This window comes from Marmota flaviventris, chromosome 7 (genome assembly GCF_047511675.1).
Source record: "Marmota flaviventris isolate mMarFla1 chromosome 7, mMarFla1.hap1, whole genome shotgun sequence".
Lineage (NCBI taxonomy): Eukaryota > Metazoa > Chordata > Mammalia > Rodentia > Sciuridae > Marmota > Marmota flaviventris.
In genome coordinates, this window is record NC_092504.1 from 62412784 (window position 1) to 62431903 (window position 19120).

At 39.8% G+C, this 19120-nt stretch overlaps 1 protein-coding gene across 1 annotated transcript in view; it reads left to right on the plus strand.

Moving 5' to 3' along the window:
- Positions 1-19120, plus strand: part of Fras1 (Fraser extracellular matrix complex subunit 1) — a 421323-nt gene that overhangs the window by 226545 nt on the left and 175658 nt on the right. Inside the window, exons 16-19 of the mRNA XM_027939818.3 lie at positions 1392-1532; positions 3199-3339; positions 5031-5207; positions 16589-16729. Of these exons, the coding sequence (XP_027795619.3) occupies positions 1392-1532; positions 3199-3339; positions 5031-5207; positions 16589-16729 (600 nt within the window). The remainder of the gene's footprint in view (positions 1-1391; positions 1533-3198; positions 3340-5030; positions 5208-16588; positions 16730-19120) is intronic.

The following is a 19120-nucleotide window of genomic DNA, read 5'->3' on the forward strand; positions in this document are numbered from 1 at the left end:
TTTTTAAACACCAATTTATTGTTCAGCCTCTGGATCAGCTAAGTTCAGGCTTCTCTTCTGATCATCAGGTTTTTCCATGCCCAATTTGTCCAGTGTGTTCCTCTTTCTGTTATCCCTTCCCTCTGCAGTTAAGCAGTTCTACTGCCATTGCTGCTGCTGAGGCCAGCTTGGCTCAGATGTGCTCTTTCTGGCTTTTTGTTAATGCACCTGAATTTCTGAGTCTTTATGAGATGGTGACTGTCCAACATTGAATTTCAGTGAATTCCTTCTTTCACCAACCTAGCTGAGAAGCAGTACTCTTGTTGCTTGAATCTGTAGCCGTAGAACAACAGACAGTGAAGCCTTCCTCCAACCTGCCATCTTGAATCTACCCAAAGTTATCTCTTATCCACAAATATGTCCATGTTTCTACTATGCTTGAAACCACAGAGGCCCTCAGTGCCTTCCACAGGATGAGAAACTAGACACTGCCCAGTTGAATTTGAATTTCAGATGAAGTTTGAATGGTAATGCCTTCCACAGGAGAGAGCCTAGACCTCACAGTATGGCTACAGGTTTCCATAGTCTGACTCTTCCCATTTTTCTACTTGCGTAGACTTTGTGGCTTCATCTGTGGTACATTCCCATCAGCCTGGCCAAAAGCAATTTGCTTTCTAAGAAAATGCTCAAGGGTAACTTCTCTGAGTTTTCTCTTGACCTTTACTACTTCTTATCCTACACACTTTAAAAAACTATGTTTGTGCCTATATAGGCTGTTTTCAACAGTGTATTCAGTATTATAATATTATCTATTATTTCCCTGTCTTAGACTTGTAAGCCACTTAACCTAGAGACCAAGGTGATTTGCTTTTTGTGTCTTGATCATATAGCATGACACCTGATACAGATCTTAATGAAGATTATTTGAAATCCAACAACTTCAATGCAATGTTGGTAGCACAATTGCTTAGTAAAGCTGAATTTCTGAATTCGCTCTTTCAGTAGAATGAAATAAAGGATATTTTATATATTTTTACACTTAAAAAATATTCATTATTTATCTATAATACATCTGGTATTTTTGGTTTATAAATCTGGCAACGCTGCCTCCAAGGCTATTTTAATTTTAAATTAAATTAAATTTTAAATTAAATTAAAATCCCATATTAAATTTGATATACTTGTGGGTATACTTCAGAGTATCTATAATGCTTGGTTCAATGAATAATTCTTCAATTCTCCTTCAACTGTGAGAAGAGAAAGCATTTGGGATCAAGGAAACAGAGCTCGGATGAGCAGCCAGAGAATGAGATTGCTTTATTGATACCAGTTGTGAACATTGTGAAGAATGGAGTTCATTGCTTCTTTTCTCACAATTGCTTTTTTTCCTGATGGGTTTTTCTCCTCCTTAGCTTGTGACCAATCCTGTAAGAGTTGTGGCCCCAATAGTCCCAGATGTCTTTCCTGTACTGAAAAGACAGTGTTGCATGATGGGAAATGCATTGCTGAATGCCCGCGTGGGTACTACGCAGATGCCACTGGCAGATGCAAAGGTAAGAGGTGGGGTGTCATCACCACCATCATCACCATCATCAAAAGTCTTTAATACATATAATCATACTTGGTGCTATATGCTAGTCATTTGAGATTTTGTGTGTATGATGGGAAAATGTTACTTTCAAAAGGATAGCCTTTTCTTTTGTAGAACCTATGTGTATTTGATATGAGAGTGGAAGATATGGATGGATTCTCAGGGCATATGGTGAATTAAATGAAGGACTAATGCCTGTCAATCATCCTAAGAGAGTATTTGGTCTATTGAAAATGTCAAGAACGTCTTTATCACACAGTCCTTGTGTACTTGTAAACAGTCACTAACCTATGTTAGTGATGACAAAATTGTTCCTTCCATGGCATTTATAAACTCGTACAGTGGCAGCTACAATACACCACAAAAATAAAATGAAAAAGAAAACCAAGTTTGATAGCTAGTAAAGCTGAGGTCTGTTTTCATTGAAATTTTGTTTGTATGTGCTATTTATATATTGTTTCTTTCAGACTGGTACAACCTAAACTATGACACATTGCCATTCGAGACTTTATACATTTCCAACTTATATATGCCTGACTTATGTCTTTACTTACAGATACCTAAGAGTGTATTGCTACCTGGAAAACCTTAATTTCCCCTCCTTTGTGAAATACACATTCTCACTTCTGCTTAGTGTCTGTTAGGATATTTAGAACTGTCTTCCCCTCTCTCCTTATCAACCTGTTTTTGTCTGCCAACCCCTTCATGCACCCACAGTTCATCCCTTTTCCTCAGCATCCTGCCCCTACGGTTCTCATCCTGTCTCCCTACTTCCACCACCCAGCTCCTGACCTCTGTCCCCCAGAGCATTCTTCCTGGACATCACTCCTATCCCAAGTCCTGTTAAAGGCTCAGGTCAGGCCATGCTCCCACCACCTGCCTCTGGAAATCAGAGATGTTCCACCATTAACATGAGGGCCAAGGCAGGAAGATGTGTCCCTCATGTTGGCGTATGGAGTGGTCAGATTCTTTTCTGCAATAAAGTAATTCTTAGAATCCTAGAATGTCAGAGCTAGAAGAATCGTAAATTATCATTTAGTCCAACCTTTCACTATGAATGTGCCAAGGAAAGTAGACCTGGAGAGCACCAGACATGGCCGAAGGCATCATTGAGTTAGTGGACAAGTTGGTTGGAATTTCAGCATTCCCAACACTCATACTCATAGGTTTTGCACTCTTCCCTTAGTTCAGGCAGTGTGGGCTTCAGTTTGGAGCAGACTAAATCCTAACCTTGTTCTGAGTGAGCTTTGTGGTCCTGGGTAAATTTTTTAACATTTCAAGATTTCAATTTCCTCAACTGTAAAATTTAATTAATAATATGTCATAGTGTTACGAGGATTAAAAATTAATGTGTAACAATCATTTCATGCAAACACTAAAAGTGGCTGATAAGTAGTAGGTAGAATATGGATAAAAGGTGGGTGGAGAGCAGTAAGGACAGTTTTAGCAGTGTCACCTCCTCCTAACACATCTCTTCCCTTGGTCTGGTGTGACAAGCGAGGGGACTGAAAGTGAAGAGGGCTTCCCAGCACACACCAGCCCAGACAGGGAGTATGCTGTGCAGTCACCTCAGCCCACGGTGCAGCCCATTGTGCAGCCCATTGTGTCCCTCTCTCTTTCCTCCTCAGTTTGTCATGACTCATGTGCCAGCTGCTCCGGACCCTCAGCCTCTCACTGTATAGCCTGTGTCCAGCCCCAGGCTCTACGTCAAGGCCACTGTCTATCCAGCTGTGGAGAGGGCTTCTACCCTGACCGTGGGGACTGCAAAGGTATCATTGGTATATTTGTCATTCTTGGATAGTGTCCTATCACAAGGATGTAGATTGACTTTTTCTCAATAATATCATTTTGCAGTGCAACTTTTCCTGACCTGAGCCTTTTACAGGACTTAGGACAGGAGTGATGTCCAGGAAGAAGGCTCTGGGGGACAGAGGTCAGGAGCTGGGTGGTAGAAGTGGGGAGACAGGATTAGAACCTTAGGGGCAGGACGCTGAAGAAAAGACTTTATACATTTCCAAGGCCCTCTGAATCTGTATTTACATGTTGCACATCCTGGAGTCAATGAACCACAGATAGGAATTTTTTTTAATTCCAAAAATTTCCAAAAAGGATATTTTGAATTTACTTCATGAGTTCTGTGCACGGTTTGTGCAAATGACAGCTCTATAGGCATTGTATTAATCTAAAGATGATTTAAAGCATACAGGAGAATGTGTATAGGCCACATGCAAATTCTATGCCATTTTATAGGAGAGACTTGATTATCTACAGATTTTGGTATCCGCAGGGGTCATGGAAGCAGATACTAAGGGACAACTGTGTTGCCTTATTTCATTAGAATAGTTTTGTGAAAGGATAATCTGGGGTGGGGGGGTGCAAAAATTTTTATGATTTTCCAGGCTATCCTAAAGGAGAATGGGATTTTCTTTACCGATACAAAATAAAATTCTTATTTTCTTCTTTCTCTTTTCTCCTAGTATTGCTAATGTTTTTCTAGACTGCATTTTGCTTTTCCCTGCAGAACTTCTCTTTGTTAATGAGACTCTGAGCAAACTGAGAGTCACTAGCAATGCCTCTGGGCTGAATAAAACGAGAAATCTTAAATTGCCATTTGCCAAAAGGCTCTGAGCTCATTGAGAGAGCAGTGGCATTTGAGCTTTTTGAAACTAGAACACTGAGGGCAAACACTTTAATCAAATGAAATAAAATTATATTTATTTGTATATAGGATATCTTAGAAAAGAGTTTGAGAACAGTTACAGAAAAATGTACTTAAAACTGAAAAGCTGCAATAAATACTTTGAAAAAGTAAATTTAGAGAATCTTTAAGAGAAACAGAAAAGTTAATCGTATCAAAATGTGGGCACAAGAAGGTTTAAGTACAGTGTTTTGGCTTTGATTTTCCCCAGTCACCAGGGAAAACAACACACTGTGATTGATGGTGAAATTTTCATTGCTACTTGAAGGAAGCCTCTTCCTTGTTTAGAAAGGCAGCTTTTCTCCAGATAAATTCTAAGAGGAATTTGTTGTCTGGACCTCTCTATAATGGATGATAGAAGACATAATAGACAGTTACACAACAACCATTTTTGCGAAAGATACAGTAATGGCCTTCGTATGAAGGCTTCTAAAAATCTTCAATAAAAACTGAGGGCATAATGTTAAATCATCATTCAGTGAATGTGCCAAGCCAATAATGTCCACTTTGCTGGGTTTTGTGATCCAGCCTGACAGCCCTTACAGCACCTGAGAGAAGTAACCAGTCACATGACCCCTCACTTTCCTTCTACAAGCTTTATTATCACCCCTGTGCTTTGTATAGAACTCTATAAAAATCACCTTCTGAAAGGATGTATCTGGTGAACTTTCCTAAGTGGTTTTCATGTAAGGAGGGACTCCAGTCGGTTGCAATATATATTTGATCTTTGGATTATTTTCTGCATTTTATTCCTATTTGTAGCCTGTCATGCTTCCTGCCGGACATGTGTGGGTCCTGAGCCCTCTCATTGCACTCAGTGTCGGAATCCGGAGGCAGGACTGCAAGCAGAGCAGCTCTCTGGGGAACACATCCCCTCTGGCGAGTGTCTGTCCCAGTGTAGAGCCCAGTTTTACTTGGACAGCTCTGGGCTGTGTGAAGGTGAGTAGGCGTGATTTGAAGAAATGCAAGTTGCTTCTGGGTTTACCTCTCCAGAGATCCTGTGAGGTGAGACTCCAGCCAGGAAGACCTTCGTTTTTATATGAGAAGGGTTCCAGGCTGCTTGTGGATGAATCAGGAGATGGACATACAGAAGAGAGGCCCCACTGATGTCTTCCCTCCCTTTGGGAACAAAAAATGATCTTCAAGAGCCTCTAACACTCCCCAAGTTAAGTTTTCAGAAGATGCAGACAGAAAATCCTTCAAAGACTAAAAGTATCTAAGGGAGACCCAGATCTCATTATGTAATTCCATTTATTTTTTTCTTATATTTTGCTACCATGCATAGGAATTGGCCCCTTCAGGGCAAAATCAGGACTAATGTCAAAATATCTCATGACCTTGGTATATCATCTACAAGAATTGATAATACCTGGAATTATTTGACTCAATAGCCAGGTCATTCAGGATCTGAAGGGAATGGTGTATATTCCTAGGAGACAGGGGAGGAAGGCCCTTGTAAACACCTATAAGGAGCCACCTTGCTGTGGCATGAATAGTTCAATTCTCAGGCTACCTGAAAAAAGAATCATTAATCTTGTATTTTGCATTGTAAATATAATATTCAGTCACAAAAGAAAATTTTGACCAAGAGAAAAGTAGAAATAACCTGCCCATTACTTAAGCCAGTTGCTTTTGCCATTTTTTTTTCCTGTAACATCCAAGTCTTTTTTCCTATCATAGCTTCAAGTGTTTATTTTTGTGACACAACTGTAAGCATGCTGCAGATTCAAATTTGTATCCTATAAGCCCACTTATTAAGTAGCTTCAGTTCCACCCTAGAGTATATTCTCTCATAGAAAGGCTGTGTTTCAAAGTTAGGTTAAAAGATTTCAGACAAGGGAGTAATTTGGCATATCAGGAAGTGTGCAGAATTGGAATATAGACGCTCGGACTAGATACTTAACCTTTCTGAGCACTTGCACTCATGGCACTAGAATACAGAATTATCTTTCACATGGCTTTTTGCTTAGGATTGCAAAAATGGCTGGTAAATTAAAAGTCCCCATGCTCAATAGGTATGATTTTCAGTCTACCTCCTGAGGTGTTCAGGAACGTAACAGAGGTAATCCCCTGCTCCCTGAGAGGCATCAGACTCCAGGAGGTTTACAAGGTTTCTCCAGACACTCTGACTTCTACCCATATATGTAGGCATTGCCCAAACTCTCCAAGGTGCCCTAAACTCCCCTAACTGTGCTCCATAAGCACTTGTGGAATATATGACTCTTTGTCAATATTGAGAGTCCCAACTGTTTCCCAAGGCACACACCACACAGCCTTCCCCTTCCTTGGATTGACTACTTCTAGGTGCTATAATTAGGGGTGATGCTGTTCTTTCATTAGGAACCCACAGACCCCTGTGGGTGGGAAAGCAGGCGTTCTTCTGTTTCATTGCCTCTCAGCTGGCTTCAGTGGGTTTGGGTTTACCAGACAAGATTCCTCAAGTCTTTCTGCTTTCTGGCAAGCCCCAAGATCCCCAGAGGAAAGTAAATACAGTGCCTAGCCCTGCTCAGCATGGGGAAAGTACCTGGAGTAAATAGAAGAAAAAACATTACTATTTCTTGTTTGTTTGTTTGTTTGTTTTTGCTAGGGATTAACTTAGTCTAAGCAAGAGCTCTCCCTCTGAGCAAACTAGCCTTTTTAATTCTTCATATTCTGCTTCTTCCTCTGCATTCTCTGCCTCCTCTACCTCCTCCTCCTTTTCTTATTTCTCTGTCTCTGTTTCTCTCTTTCTTTTTCTCAGTCTTGGCCCACATTGTTATAAAAGTGGTTTTTGATTTATTGGAATCTGTGAAGCTAGTCTGCATGGTTTCACCCAGCCCTGGACTGTGTACCCTGGGGTTTGAGTGGAAGCCCAGAGATATCAGACTTGTGTCAACGCTGGTCTTCCCAATAATTCAAAGAGCTGCTGTGGGAAACTCTTGGCTTTTGTAGCACATAGATTGAAACTAGCAAAGCTGGAGGAACCCTAGGAGAGTCCTTTCTGTGGCCCAGTGACTCTGGTGTTCTCCTGGGCATAGTGATCTTAAGAGAAATTCAGGAGGAAATATTCCCACACTACTCAGCACAGATAGTGTCTTCCTAAATTTGAGCACTATATTAAAAACTAAAAATGGAGAATGTGGAGTGAGAAGACAGAAATAAAAATGATGAACACCTTAAAGGTTAGAATTATAAATAAATAAAAATGAAAGTGACCAAGGTGATTCAGCCCAGAAAATAATGTAACCATTTGTTTGGTACCTACCATGAGCCAGGCCCTGTGAAAAGTGCCTTACTTGTTTGGATCATTTATTCCTAATACCAACCTTTTGGGGTCAGTGGGGTAAATATTTTCTAGAAGAAATGGGCAATGCCTACATATATGGGTAGAAGCCAGAGTGTCTGGAGAAACCTTGTAAATCTCTTGGAGTCTGATGCCTCCCAGGGAGCAAAGGATTACCTCTGTTATGTTCCTGAACACCTCAGTAGGTAGATTGAAAATCATACCTATTGAGCATGGGGACTTTTAATTTACCAGCCACTTTTGCAATCCTAAGCAAAAAGCCATGTGAAAGATAATTCTGTATTCTAGTACTGTGAGTGCAAGTGCTCACAGAAGTTAAGTCTGTAACTTGCTTAAAGTCAGGTAGCAAACATGGAGTAGAGATGGATGGGAACCTAAATCAGTCTGACTCCAATATCTGTGCTCATAACCATCAGGCTTCTTTACTCTCTGAAGGTGCAGCCACCTATTATAGGTAGCACAGCTGCTAGTCTCCTTCCCACACTGGGGGAGGAGAATCAAGGCATAATTATTCTGCAGGATCGGAGCATATTAAATTTAAGAAATCATCCTTGGCAAGGGGGAGTTTTCTGGAATCCCTTTATATAGGTACCTTTTTAAAAGGATTAGAATCTAATCCCTTTGGAATGGCTTAATTGTGGTCAGATGCAAAAGGGCTGGATTGACCTCTTGAACCTCTTGTAGCCCCATGATTTTATGCTCATTAACATAATATCATTAGGTATCACACATATAGCTGTCTACTCACATTTATTAGCAAATCCCTGTGCAATCTCCACTAGGTAGGTTGTTGTACTCAATTTGCATGTGATGAGAATGTGGCAGAAAGAGGTTAATTGAGTTGCCCAAGATTCCATTGGGAAACTGAGCGTGACTACCCATTGTTTCCAGCCTTACCTGAGTACGAAGTGTGTTGATTGATGTATTTTCTGTCACTCATCCTGTATCTCTGGAAACCTTCTCCTTCCCACAATCTGTTCCATTTTCAATTCTGCTGAAGTGTTGTCTATGAAATCAGGCCTGGGAGTCCTGGGAGATTGCATGGGGCTTTTCTTCTTCTCACAGCTTCCCAGAAGTACCCTTGCCTCTCTGCAAAACAGTTTAAAATGTTGGGGGTGGGGTGCGTGTGTGTGCGCACTCACACCTGGAATGTGCTATTGAGAATTTCTTTTATAGCACCTTTGATCTCAAGAGCTTTTCTATAAAGAAGAAGAAAAACAACTGTTTTCTGAAGCTCTCAGTATCCCATTCTTGGATACTGCAGCATAGAGTGATTAGAATATTATTGCACTAATGAAAGCAAGAGGCAGATGCAGTATAGGAAGAAGCACTTTACTCAGAGGCTGACACAGTGTCGGAAATTGTCATAAAAGTTTATACTTTGAGCTGTATTATATACTCTGGAATGACCTTGTGCAAGAAGTATTAGTACTTCAGATATTTAACTAAAATTTAAGTCTGATTGACGGGACCAAAATAAATAAATATTTATATATATAAATTATCAAACAGTGACCATGAAGAGCACTGCTTGTTGGAAGCTGCCTGTATTTATTCATTCCTTACACAAACATTGATTGAGTTTATGTATACCAGGCATTTCTGGGCACCAGAGATGCACTAGTGGATGAGTTGGATGAAAATTCCTGTCCTCATGGAATATGTATTTTAGTGAGAGAAACAGGGAATGAATAAATGAATGAATGAATGAATGAATGACAACAGCAACAAATCCCGTGGTATGCTCTTGGATGGTGGACTGCATTATGAAGCTCATGGCAAGACAGTGGAGAAGAGTAATGCGCTGGGGTGGCTCAAAAGCAGAAGAGTTCTGGAGAGATGGAGCCATTTACCTGCATGTGTTTATCTTGTGGTTTTGGCTCATTCTTAAGAAAGAGCTGGGCACTTCAGGAGATGGAGCTTGAATTTTTTTTTTATTTTTTATTTTTTTTGCCCTAGAGCCTCTATTTTTCTAAAGAGAGGCTAGTATTGCTGAGAGTCTATAAAAGATAATTTGGAGGCATTTTAAGTAAAAATGTGTGTGTTTATTAAATATCAACCTTTAGGATTCACTAAAAGAAAAATTTTAGTAATTTCATACACAGTTGATCTCACCTGTATAACCAAGTATTCACCAACACTGAGGAAAGATTAAAAGTTTCTTTTTTTTTCCTTTCTTTTTCTTTTTCTTTTTTTGGTATCAGGGTTTGAACCCAGGGGCACACTATCTCTGAACTGCATCCCAAACTCTTTTCATTCATTTTTGTTTTATTTTGAGACAGGGTCTTGCTAAGTTGCACAGTCTGGCTTTGAACTTTGCATCCTGCCTCAGCCTTCAGTTGTTAGGATTATAGGTATGTGTCATGGCTCCCGGTACTAGTTTCTGAAGGAAGGGAGGGATGGAGGGAGGGAGGGAGGCAGGCAGGACCCCTAGCACCTCCCTCAATAAAACTAAACAAATTAGTAAAAACCCAAACTCTCCAAAACATCACTAAAGCATCCTTTGTCTTGTGATCAGCCTCCACCCACTGTTTTTTTTTTTTTTTTTTTTTTCAGGCTTCTGTGAGTTAACCAGGATGGAGTCTCCTGGGGAGCCAATAGAAGCTTCTTTGCCATTTCCTTGCAAGTGTGTGCCAACTCCTCCTGGAGTCATTTAGTGACAGTATGTGTGACTGTCTCTGGCAGAATGGACGGAGCACAGGGCTGAAACTCTGTCTCTTGTTCTTAGTATCAGGTCAAATTTCTCAACTCAGTCTGTGATGCTCCTTGTACTCTTGCTAAATGAATATTTTTCCTCTAAATTATTCAGTTATTTCAAACACTTACCTTTTAGTTGAAGTCTCTAGAACATAGAAATTTCTTGGGAACCACGTTGAAATGCAGATTCAGAAGGAGTAGGGATCTTGAGTATTGTATTTATGACATAGTCCCAGGTGAGGCTGATGCTGCTGGTCCTTGGACTGTATTTGGATAAGTAAATCTTCTATTCAAAGAATATTAGCCTTAGTATACTTTTTCTCTCTAAAAGCAATTTTTTTAAAAAAAAAATCCCAAGTTTTGTTTCTTCTCACTGCAAGAATTATACATGTAACAGAAACTTTTGAAAATACAAATGGCAGAAAGCGTCTATCTCTAAGGTTCCCAGATTTAGCAAATAAAAATAGGGGATTCAGAAGATTCAAAAATGAATAATTTTTAGTATGAGCCTATGCCCAATATTGCATTAAACATACTAAAATAATATGTTTATCTGAAATTTAAATTCAGCTTGATGTTCTATATTTTATCTGGCAACACTACTAGATCGATCAATCGATTCCTTCCTTCCTTCCTTCCTTCCTTCCTTCCTTCTTCCTTCTCCTTAGAAATTACTTACAACCAAGAATTTTGTTGAAAATCCTGAGTTTGCACACATGTACTTCCATTTTATAGATGAAAAAAGTTAGGCTTAGAAAGAGCCAATAGAAGCATTTAGCAATGGAGGATCATGGGTTGATACACAGATATAGTTGCTTAGTAATTATTTCCTTCTTCCCAGCACTAATGCCTTGTTCTTTGTGCCACACTAGAGCCTTATAATTTAACTTCAGACCAGGCCATGCAATTAATGATGTGGCTCAGTCACCATTAAGGAATTTGGCAGTGGTGACCAGGACTAGCTACGATTTGATTAGCCATGTAATTGCCCAATTCCATGGCAGATTAATGTTGAATTCTTTCAGTTGCCACAAAGTGCAGCGAGAGGACTTAAAATTATAAGTCTTCAAGAAATCACAGATTTTATTTTAAAAGTGAACTTGGTACTACAATGATGAGTTTTATTTATATATTGTCTAGTTTATTATATCAAAAGAATCACTTTTTAAAAAAGATTGCATAGGCAATACATCCTAGCAGAACCCTTCCTGGTTTGGCTACTTTTTCGTGGTGGCAGAGTTTTGGTCAGGAAGACATCAGGGAAATTTCAGTAACTAAATTTTTCTAAGCCTTTGTTTTCATTTTGGAAGATAATTTGCCTTCTTGGACTGGGTCTTAATACATAGAGCAAAATTGCACAAAATTGGTATAGGTCAATTTTTTAAAAATAAGAAGTTCAGCAGTTATTTTGGCCTATTAAGTAACTTGCTAGGTGAACAGGGAGAAGTAAAGTATACTGTATGTATTTTGGTCTGTTTAGTTGTTGCTAAGACTTACCAAAGGCCTCAAGGCAAAGAGTTTTAATTAAAGAAATAAATGGGCAGGAATCTGCCTGCACAATTTAAGATTATATGATCATCTATGAAGTTAGGATTCCCTTACATCAATTAAATAAAGCATACAGAATCTATATTAAACAACGTTCTTGATGTGTTCCCAAGAGTGCTGACATAAGCTATATGAATACATGCTTTCTGGTAATGTTCAGTCCTCTTCATTTTCCCCTTCTTTTTAGAGCATGGGTGTGTTAGGCTTTGGGGATAGAAGGATGAAAAAGATACAGAACATGGCTTAAGGAAAGCCTGATGAATAGGGGAGAAATAGTTAAAAACACATGGTACATATTGGAATGGCAGGAGGCACTAGGTACAGAAACAGCAGAAAGGAAGGGAGGGAGGAAAGGAGGGAGGCAGGACCCCTAGCACCTCCCTCAATGGCTCTCCAGGATGGAAGGTAGTGAGGGTGGATTTGTAGAGGAAATCTTTTCATGATTGGGCTTCTGAAGGGTCAGTGGGCATCCATCCACCAGGTGAAGAAGGCAGGGAAGGGTGTTCAAGGCCAAGGAGATAACAAGTGCCAATCATGGGTGTTTAGAGAAGTACAGCACGTTTGGTATTCCTGCACTAAGAAATCCAAAGAGAAAAAATTGTGACAAACGATACTGGAGACACGAGGCAAGGCTCATATCGTGAAGTGTTTTAAGTGCTGTGATTAGGAATTGGAGTTCCTTGTTACTGGTGAACCATTAAAAGGTTTGAAGTAGGGGACTCACTTGGTTCACTTGCATTTTACAAAGATCTACCTGGATGTTATGTGGCAGATAGATATATGGAATGAAATGAGGTGGAGCTGGTTAGGAAGGTGTGGCATTAGTGATCATGAGTGATCTTGAAGGTCTGGACCCAGGGGTGGGAGGATGGAGAAGCTGGGGTAGATTTGACAGAGATTAAGGACATAAAATCAACAGAACCCAAAAGTTTTATGGTGACTGAAAAAATGAAAGTCTAGGGCAACTCAAGTTTTAGCATGAGTGACTTGGTGAATGGTGGGACCAGTGAGATAAAGGAAGGACACCAGGTGGGGAGTTGGGTGTGGGGTTGTGGGTGAATCTGGAGTACAGTTTTGAACAGATGTCATGATTCACATTAAGAGATATGGCTGAGCTTAGAAGCAGATAAGAAGTTGTATTTTAGAAATGGGGAGGGTGGGATATCTATGAATCACTGAATAGAGATCTTCACCAGGCAGGAGATTTGTATGATTGGAGTTTAGAACAATGGGACAGAGCTGTATTCATAAATCTTAGGACTCACAGGTGTCTAGAGGTCATCACGAGAGCTACACGTAAGTTTATTGGAGAGTTGGAAGAAGAAGGGGCGGAGGGCGGAATTTTGAGAACTCATATTATTTATGGGGTGGACAGAGAAAGAAGTGATGGGAATGACCAAAGAGAGAAGAGCTAGATCATATGATACCAGTGTGTTCATTCATCTGCCCATCCATCACCCACCCACCCACCTGTTTAGACAGCAGAGGTTCATCAGTGAGAACTTAAGACATGCCTGGGAAAGGGACTAGGACGGGTATTGATGAATCACAGAGATGAAAAGGGTGTGATTTTTATTCTTACAAAGCTGCCAATCTAGTCAGGGTACAGGAGCAGGGAAGAAATGAGAGTCGTTAAATCATATCCATTAGGAAGCGTGAGGGAGGATAAGAAGAAGGAAAAGTAAGAGGGAAAGAAGATCAGTTTTGTTCAGCTTCATTCATTTTGACTTTCATCCCTGATCACAGTGCTCATACTGTATGTCCTAGAGGATTTTGATATCTACATCATATTTCAAGAGAAGCCTACCTCAAAAATTGCTTTTGACATGAAAAGCCAGGAAATGTTATCTGATATGAAAGTAGAGGTGCTCTACCACTTTTTTGTATCGTTACATAGAAAAGGAAAATAGTAATATCAGTCATTTGAAATTTTAATGAAAAGTAGAATGAACAAAACTGGACATGTTTTAATTGTTTTAAGTGTGATTTCTGCTGGAGTCAAGATGACTGGACTTTATAGCCATCTAAGGACACTTTTAGTGCTGACACTTCCAGTGCTTACGCAGCTCAGTTACGCCTTTTCAGAAATATACTTCACCATCAACTGGAAAGCCAGTCTCTAAAAATGTTGTAATACGTGGTGGAGGAATTATTCATAGAACTTCTTTCAAATACCTTCCATATATGCCCTATAATGGAGTTAGTCTTCCTTGAAGGATCTTAAACTGCAGACAGAACTCCTGCTATGAAATCAGCTTCCATAGAATGATCAATCCTAATAAAACTCACTGAAATAGTGTAGACATTTCCCAAACCAGCACAGAATTAAGTTTCATGAGATTGTTTTAGAGATGCAAATGCCTATACTTACATAAACAGAGCATTGCAGAGAAAAAGACACTGAGAAGGGCTTAGACCAGCCTACCAACATCATTTTTTTCCTCTGTGCCCCCAGCCAATAATCAGCTCATTATCCATTTGGTTCTCAGACATTTCCAGTGGAAGCAATTCTGAATCAGCTGTGTTGTTCAGTTGGACTTATTTCTAAAATCCTGTGGGTAGCAAAAGGACTTCCCTCTGAACTGTTTGGCCTACCAACCCTCCAACTTGCATGTCCTCTCTGCTTTCCTGTTTTATATACAGTAATAACCTTTATTCACTGTGCTAGGCTATCACATTGACTTCGTAACCAATTGGAATGAAATAAAATATGTTTGTACTCATAATGCATTAATTCATCTTTCCCCGGTTTTCAATTCCACAGTGATACGCTTTGATTTCCTATTTATTAAGGAAGTATATCAGGAAGAGCTAGGGATTTTAGCAATCTTGTAAAGACTAATATAACCATATTGGTATTATCATAAGTATATTTATTTAGGTATGTAGAAAATATTGTGTTGCTTCAGGTTGCTTCCCTTAGTCATCCTGGAACAGCTTTGCATTGACAGTATAATTTAGCTGTTTTTTGAAATATTGCCATCTGACGTTCCATTACATGCTATTTCATTTTGTGTTAAATATGTCTTAAATAGGGAGCTAATGTGTACCCTTCTCTTATTTGCTTAAATTTCGGTCTACCAATTGCATTTTGTTTCTTAAAGAATACTTAGGAAAAAAAATTCCTGCAACCTGTGCTAATAGAGCTATTTACAAGAATAAATTCTTATAAACAAATAAAATAAATTCTTAAGGCAGAGCAAAGCCCAGTGGGCATAGGCATTGGCTTTAGCTTAGGAGCAGGGTCAATAGCAGGGGTAGGGATGGGGGGCATTGCTGGTACAGGTTTGGGACCTTTAGGTGTTGTTTGATGGGTGGGGCAAGATACAAAGTGTGGCACTAGAAGGCTTGTATACCAGCCAAAGAATGTAGTCTAATACTTGAACAGCCAGTGCTGATGGACGAGGACATCCTAGCTGAATATCAGCTCTGTGTATGTCAAATATTATGTTACATTTTATTAGGGGTTGGTAGAAATGGAGATCTCTGTGGTGTCAAACTACATCTATTGTTTTTTTTTTTTTTTTTGCCTCCTAGACTGCTGTAGTGTAAGTAGGGGTCTTTGATAGAGGAAGCAAGAGGAGACTCAGCAGGATATTCCTGCAGTCTGGAGTTCTTGTCCATTGGACAGAAGATGGTTTAAAATGCATGGGGTCACCTGCTGGAATAGGATCCAGTAATAGGATCTTAATTAGAATAGTGACCCAGAGTGAGAGCAGGAGAAGGAGGGCTCGGGTGGGGCTCTGGGGTGGAACTCTGTGGTGGTTAGTTGCATAGGAAGGCCTCCTCCTAAGAGAATTCTTTCCTGTCTCTAGGAATCTAGCCTTGGGAGGGATGTTCTCTGCAGAATCAGCATTGTCCCAGAAGACATAGAATCAGAAGTACAGAGAACAAGGAGGCACAATTAATACAAAGGCCATTCTTGGGAAATGATACAAATGTCCGCCTTATCCTTAGAGGTCCTATGAAGGCAGGCAGAAATGTTTTCTTTTTCTTTACTCTTTTTATAGTTGTGGATACTTCTAACACAGCACTCACTAATTATACTGAGATTTATTAGGCCCTTACTATGTGTCTGGCACTATCCTAAAAATTTTACATGCATCAGCCCCATTAGTGTCCACAACACCCTGTGCAGTATGTAGTGTTTGTGTCCTTGATTTGTAGAAGAGGAAGCAGGAGCCTTGAGAAATGACACACCAAGTCAAGGTCAAGTAGAGCTATGATGTAACACTCATCCTCTGTCCTGTACTATCTCTCTCTCTTATTATATTTGGGTTACTTGCTTGTCTGTTGATATAGCTAGCTTGAGCAGCTCAAATGTTGAATGGTTCTCCTTGCCTGTGTATGTCTGTTCTCCATCACAGAGAAGACACTGTAGAAACATTTGTGGAATCAATGAGCATAGCTCTATCACCTTTCTCTTTAACTTGGACAGCCTGAGGAGCAGCCAGGTATCTAGTGACAGTGAGAGCTGGCCCAAGGGAGAGGGAACTGTTTTATATTGCATTTTCTGAGAATGGCAACTGGGGAGAAAGACAGGTATGATTCTGCAAATGCTTATGTGTGTTTTGTGGCATTTGTACTTTACCTAATCTGGTTCCACAAGTGCTTGCTTTGCAAGAGATCTCCTTGAAGAAAGAAGTACGAGATGTGTGCCATGTTGGGAAAACCAAGTGAATGTGCAAAACGTGTTCCAACCCAGACATGTTCATGTGAGGGTGAGCTAGACCTCCTGTTCGTGTCCTATGGAGCTTCCCTAATCATCTCCTCTGCTTTGTCCTTCTCCCAGCTTGCCACCAGTCCTGTTTCAAGTGTTTGGGGAAAAGCCCTCATAACTGCACAGCCTGCAGGCCTTCCCACGTGCTGCTGGATGGGCGGTGCCTCTCCCAGTGCCCTGAGGGCTACTTTAACCAGGAAGGTAGTTGTACAGGTGAGTATGTAACGTGCTGCGGCAGAGTCCCTATACCTAGGCTTTCTCTTCATACCGCAGCCAGACAGTGTAATTAGAAACCTTGTCATACCAGGGACTAGGGTTGGGCTGTAAAGCCTTGTCTTCAATTTACAGGTGTAGAGGTACAGAGGGAGGGAAAATGTGAGGTTCTGTGCTGCCAATAAGGAAGCATGGATGAAGTGAAAAATTAGAGTCAACTTTACCCTAGAGACAACAATTATTTGAATATACTTGGAACTAGGTGTTTCCTTGCCTGGGAGACCATGATCTGAATAAATAACTCCCTCATAAATTAAATAATGATGCTAATGACCTATAAGAACCAGAACTCAGTTCAGCATAACTCTTTGTTCCTATAGCTCATTAAAAATTTTAAAGGTTTTTTTTCTGATTATTAAAGGAGTATGTGTTTGTGGTAAAAGTTTTTAAAATTCAGAATAGGAAAAATAAAAGGGTTTGGAGGGTGGGGATCACTTATAATTCCACATACCAAAAGCAACAACTCTTAACCTGGTAATATAGTTCTTTTCAGTCTAACTTTTATGCATGCTATTATTTAGCTGAAACAACATTAGAACTATACTTTTTGATATTTACTTTTCCCCAAACATTAAGTCATAAACAATTCCCCATATTAGGAAAAACTATATATATACATACACACACACACACACTCACACACACACACACTTTTCTTGGATGCCTACTATTCCATTTTTTCTCTCCCATTCCTTGTCACATAAGAAATGGAGGAAGGATTTGGAATTTAAAGATTCAGTACTCAAGGAGGCTAACTTTTTTTTACTTTATCTCTTACAATGTGGTTTTTCTCTGGTTATCTATTGCCACCCCAAATTAGTGGCTTAAAACAATAGATTATTTCATCTTTCCCAGTTCTGGGAGTTGATGGACTCAGCTGGTCACCTTTCTCTTAGGATTCTATAGGTGGGTTCTTCATTGACATATCATCCTCCTGCTTAGTCTCTTACCTGATGAGGCCTCTTGTGGTTAAGTGAACTTCTTCACAGCCTGGTAGACTTCTTTAGTCAATCTTCTTAGACACCAGTTCTCTTCCCCTGAAGTGAGTTTTCTAAGAGACCTACTAAATAGAATGTCCATGTTTCTTATAATCTAACCTCAGAAGTCTTGCTGTCACTTCTACTACATTCTCTTGGTCAAAGCAGGACAGTCCAGGTTTGAGGGTATGAAGGAATAGACTCCATCCCTCAGTAGGTGAATGGCTTATGCGTACAGTGAGGGATGGGTTTAATGGAGGTCATCGTGGAGACAAACTACTGCAGGTGCAAATGCATGTTTATAGGATCAGGCATTTGGCATAGGTAACTGTGGTTTTCATCTTCTGTTCCTGTGGCTACCACAGAATAGAGCAAGAGGGGAGAGAGGTATTTATTTCCTTTGTTGATGTGTTAGTCCAACATGTTTTTAAGAGTACCTTTGTAATTCAGTGACAGAGATTCTGGAAATTGCTAGTTCAGATTAGTGCAGGATTTTATTGGAATTGACGAAATACTAAAATTTAAGCACCTTATTGTAGCACTGTATTTTCTTGTATCTACAGGACAGAAAGAAGACAAAACACATTCTATTGTGATTTTTAAATTTTATTTCCAAAACTAGATGGCTGAAGCCAGCTAATAGGAAAAAGCTCATTGTGATAAAATCTTATTATATGTGTTTCTGGAGTCAGAACACATGTAACAAATTTATAAAATATTTTTTAAATAAATTAACATTTGGTAGATTTGGGTAGCCTTAAAGCTCAGAAGAGAAAATTTAGATTGAAAACAAATTTAGACAATTGAAGATCAATATTATTTCTATTCTGGATTTTTCTTCCTTTTCACAGATACCTTTTTAATTTCTCTAGGTCTCTGGTGAGCTGCTTTACTTTAAACACTCTATCAAGCCCAGTGGGAGAATGTTCCTGGTTTCTTTGTCATTAGAGTTGTCCTTGAAAGCCATTTCTATCCCTAGGTGCTTTCTTCCTAACTCAGTTGGTTTCTGTGTGTGTAAAATTGTTTCGAGGAGGAAACTCTGTGCAGCTCTAACTCTCCTCTGTCTGCCTGAAATCAGCAGATGGATGGTACCACCAGCAGCAGGGCACCCAGGTCACTGGAAATATTCTGGTAGGGAGGAAGAACTGGGTGGGGGAATCATCCTGAGAATGCTAGCAGCTCTCAGATAGGCATTTTCAAAGACGAGAGCCCTAGGAATGTAAAAGGGGGTTAGTGCTCTCCTTCTAATCAGCAGTTCATTTTCTTGCTTGCTTTTTTTTTTTTTTTTTTAATATAACTCCTTATCTTCTTCTGGCCTCTTGCCAGAAGCAAGAGGCAGTTGACTTGACTTGAA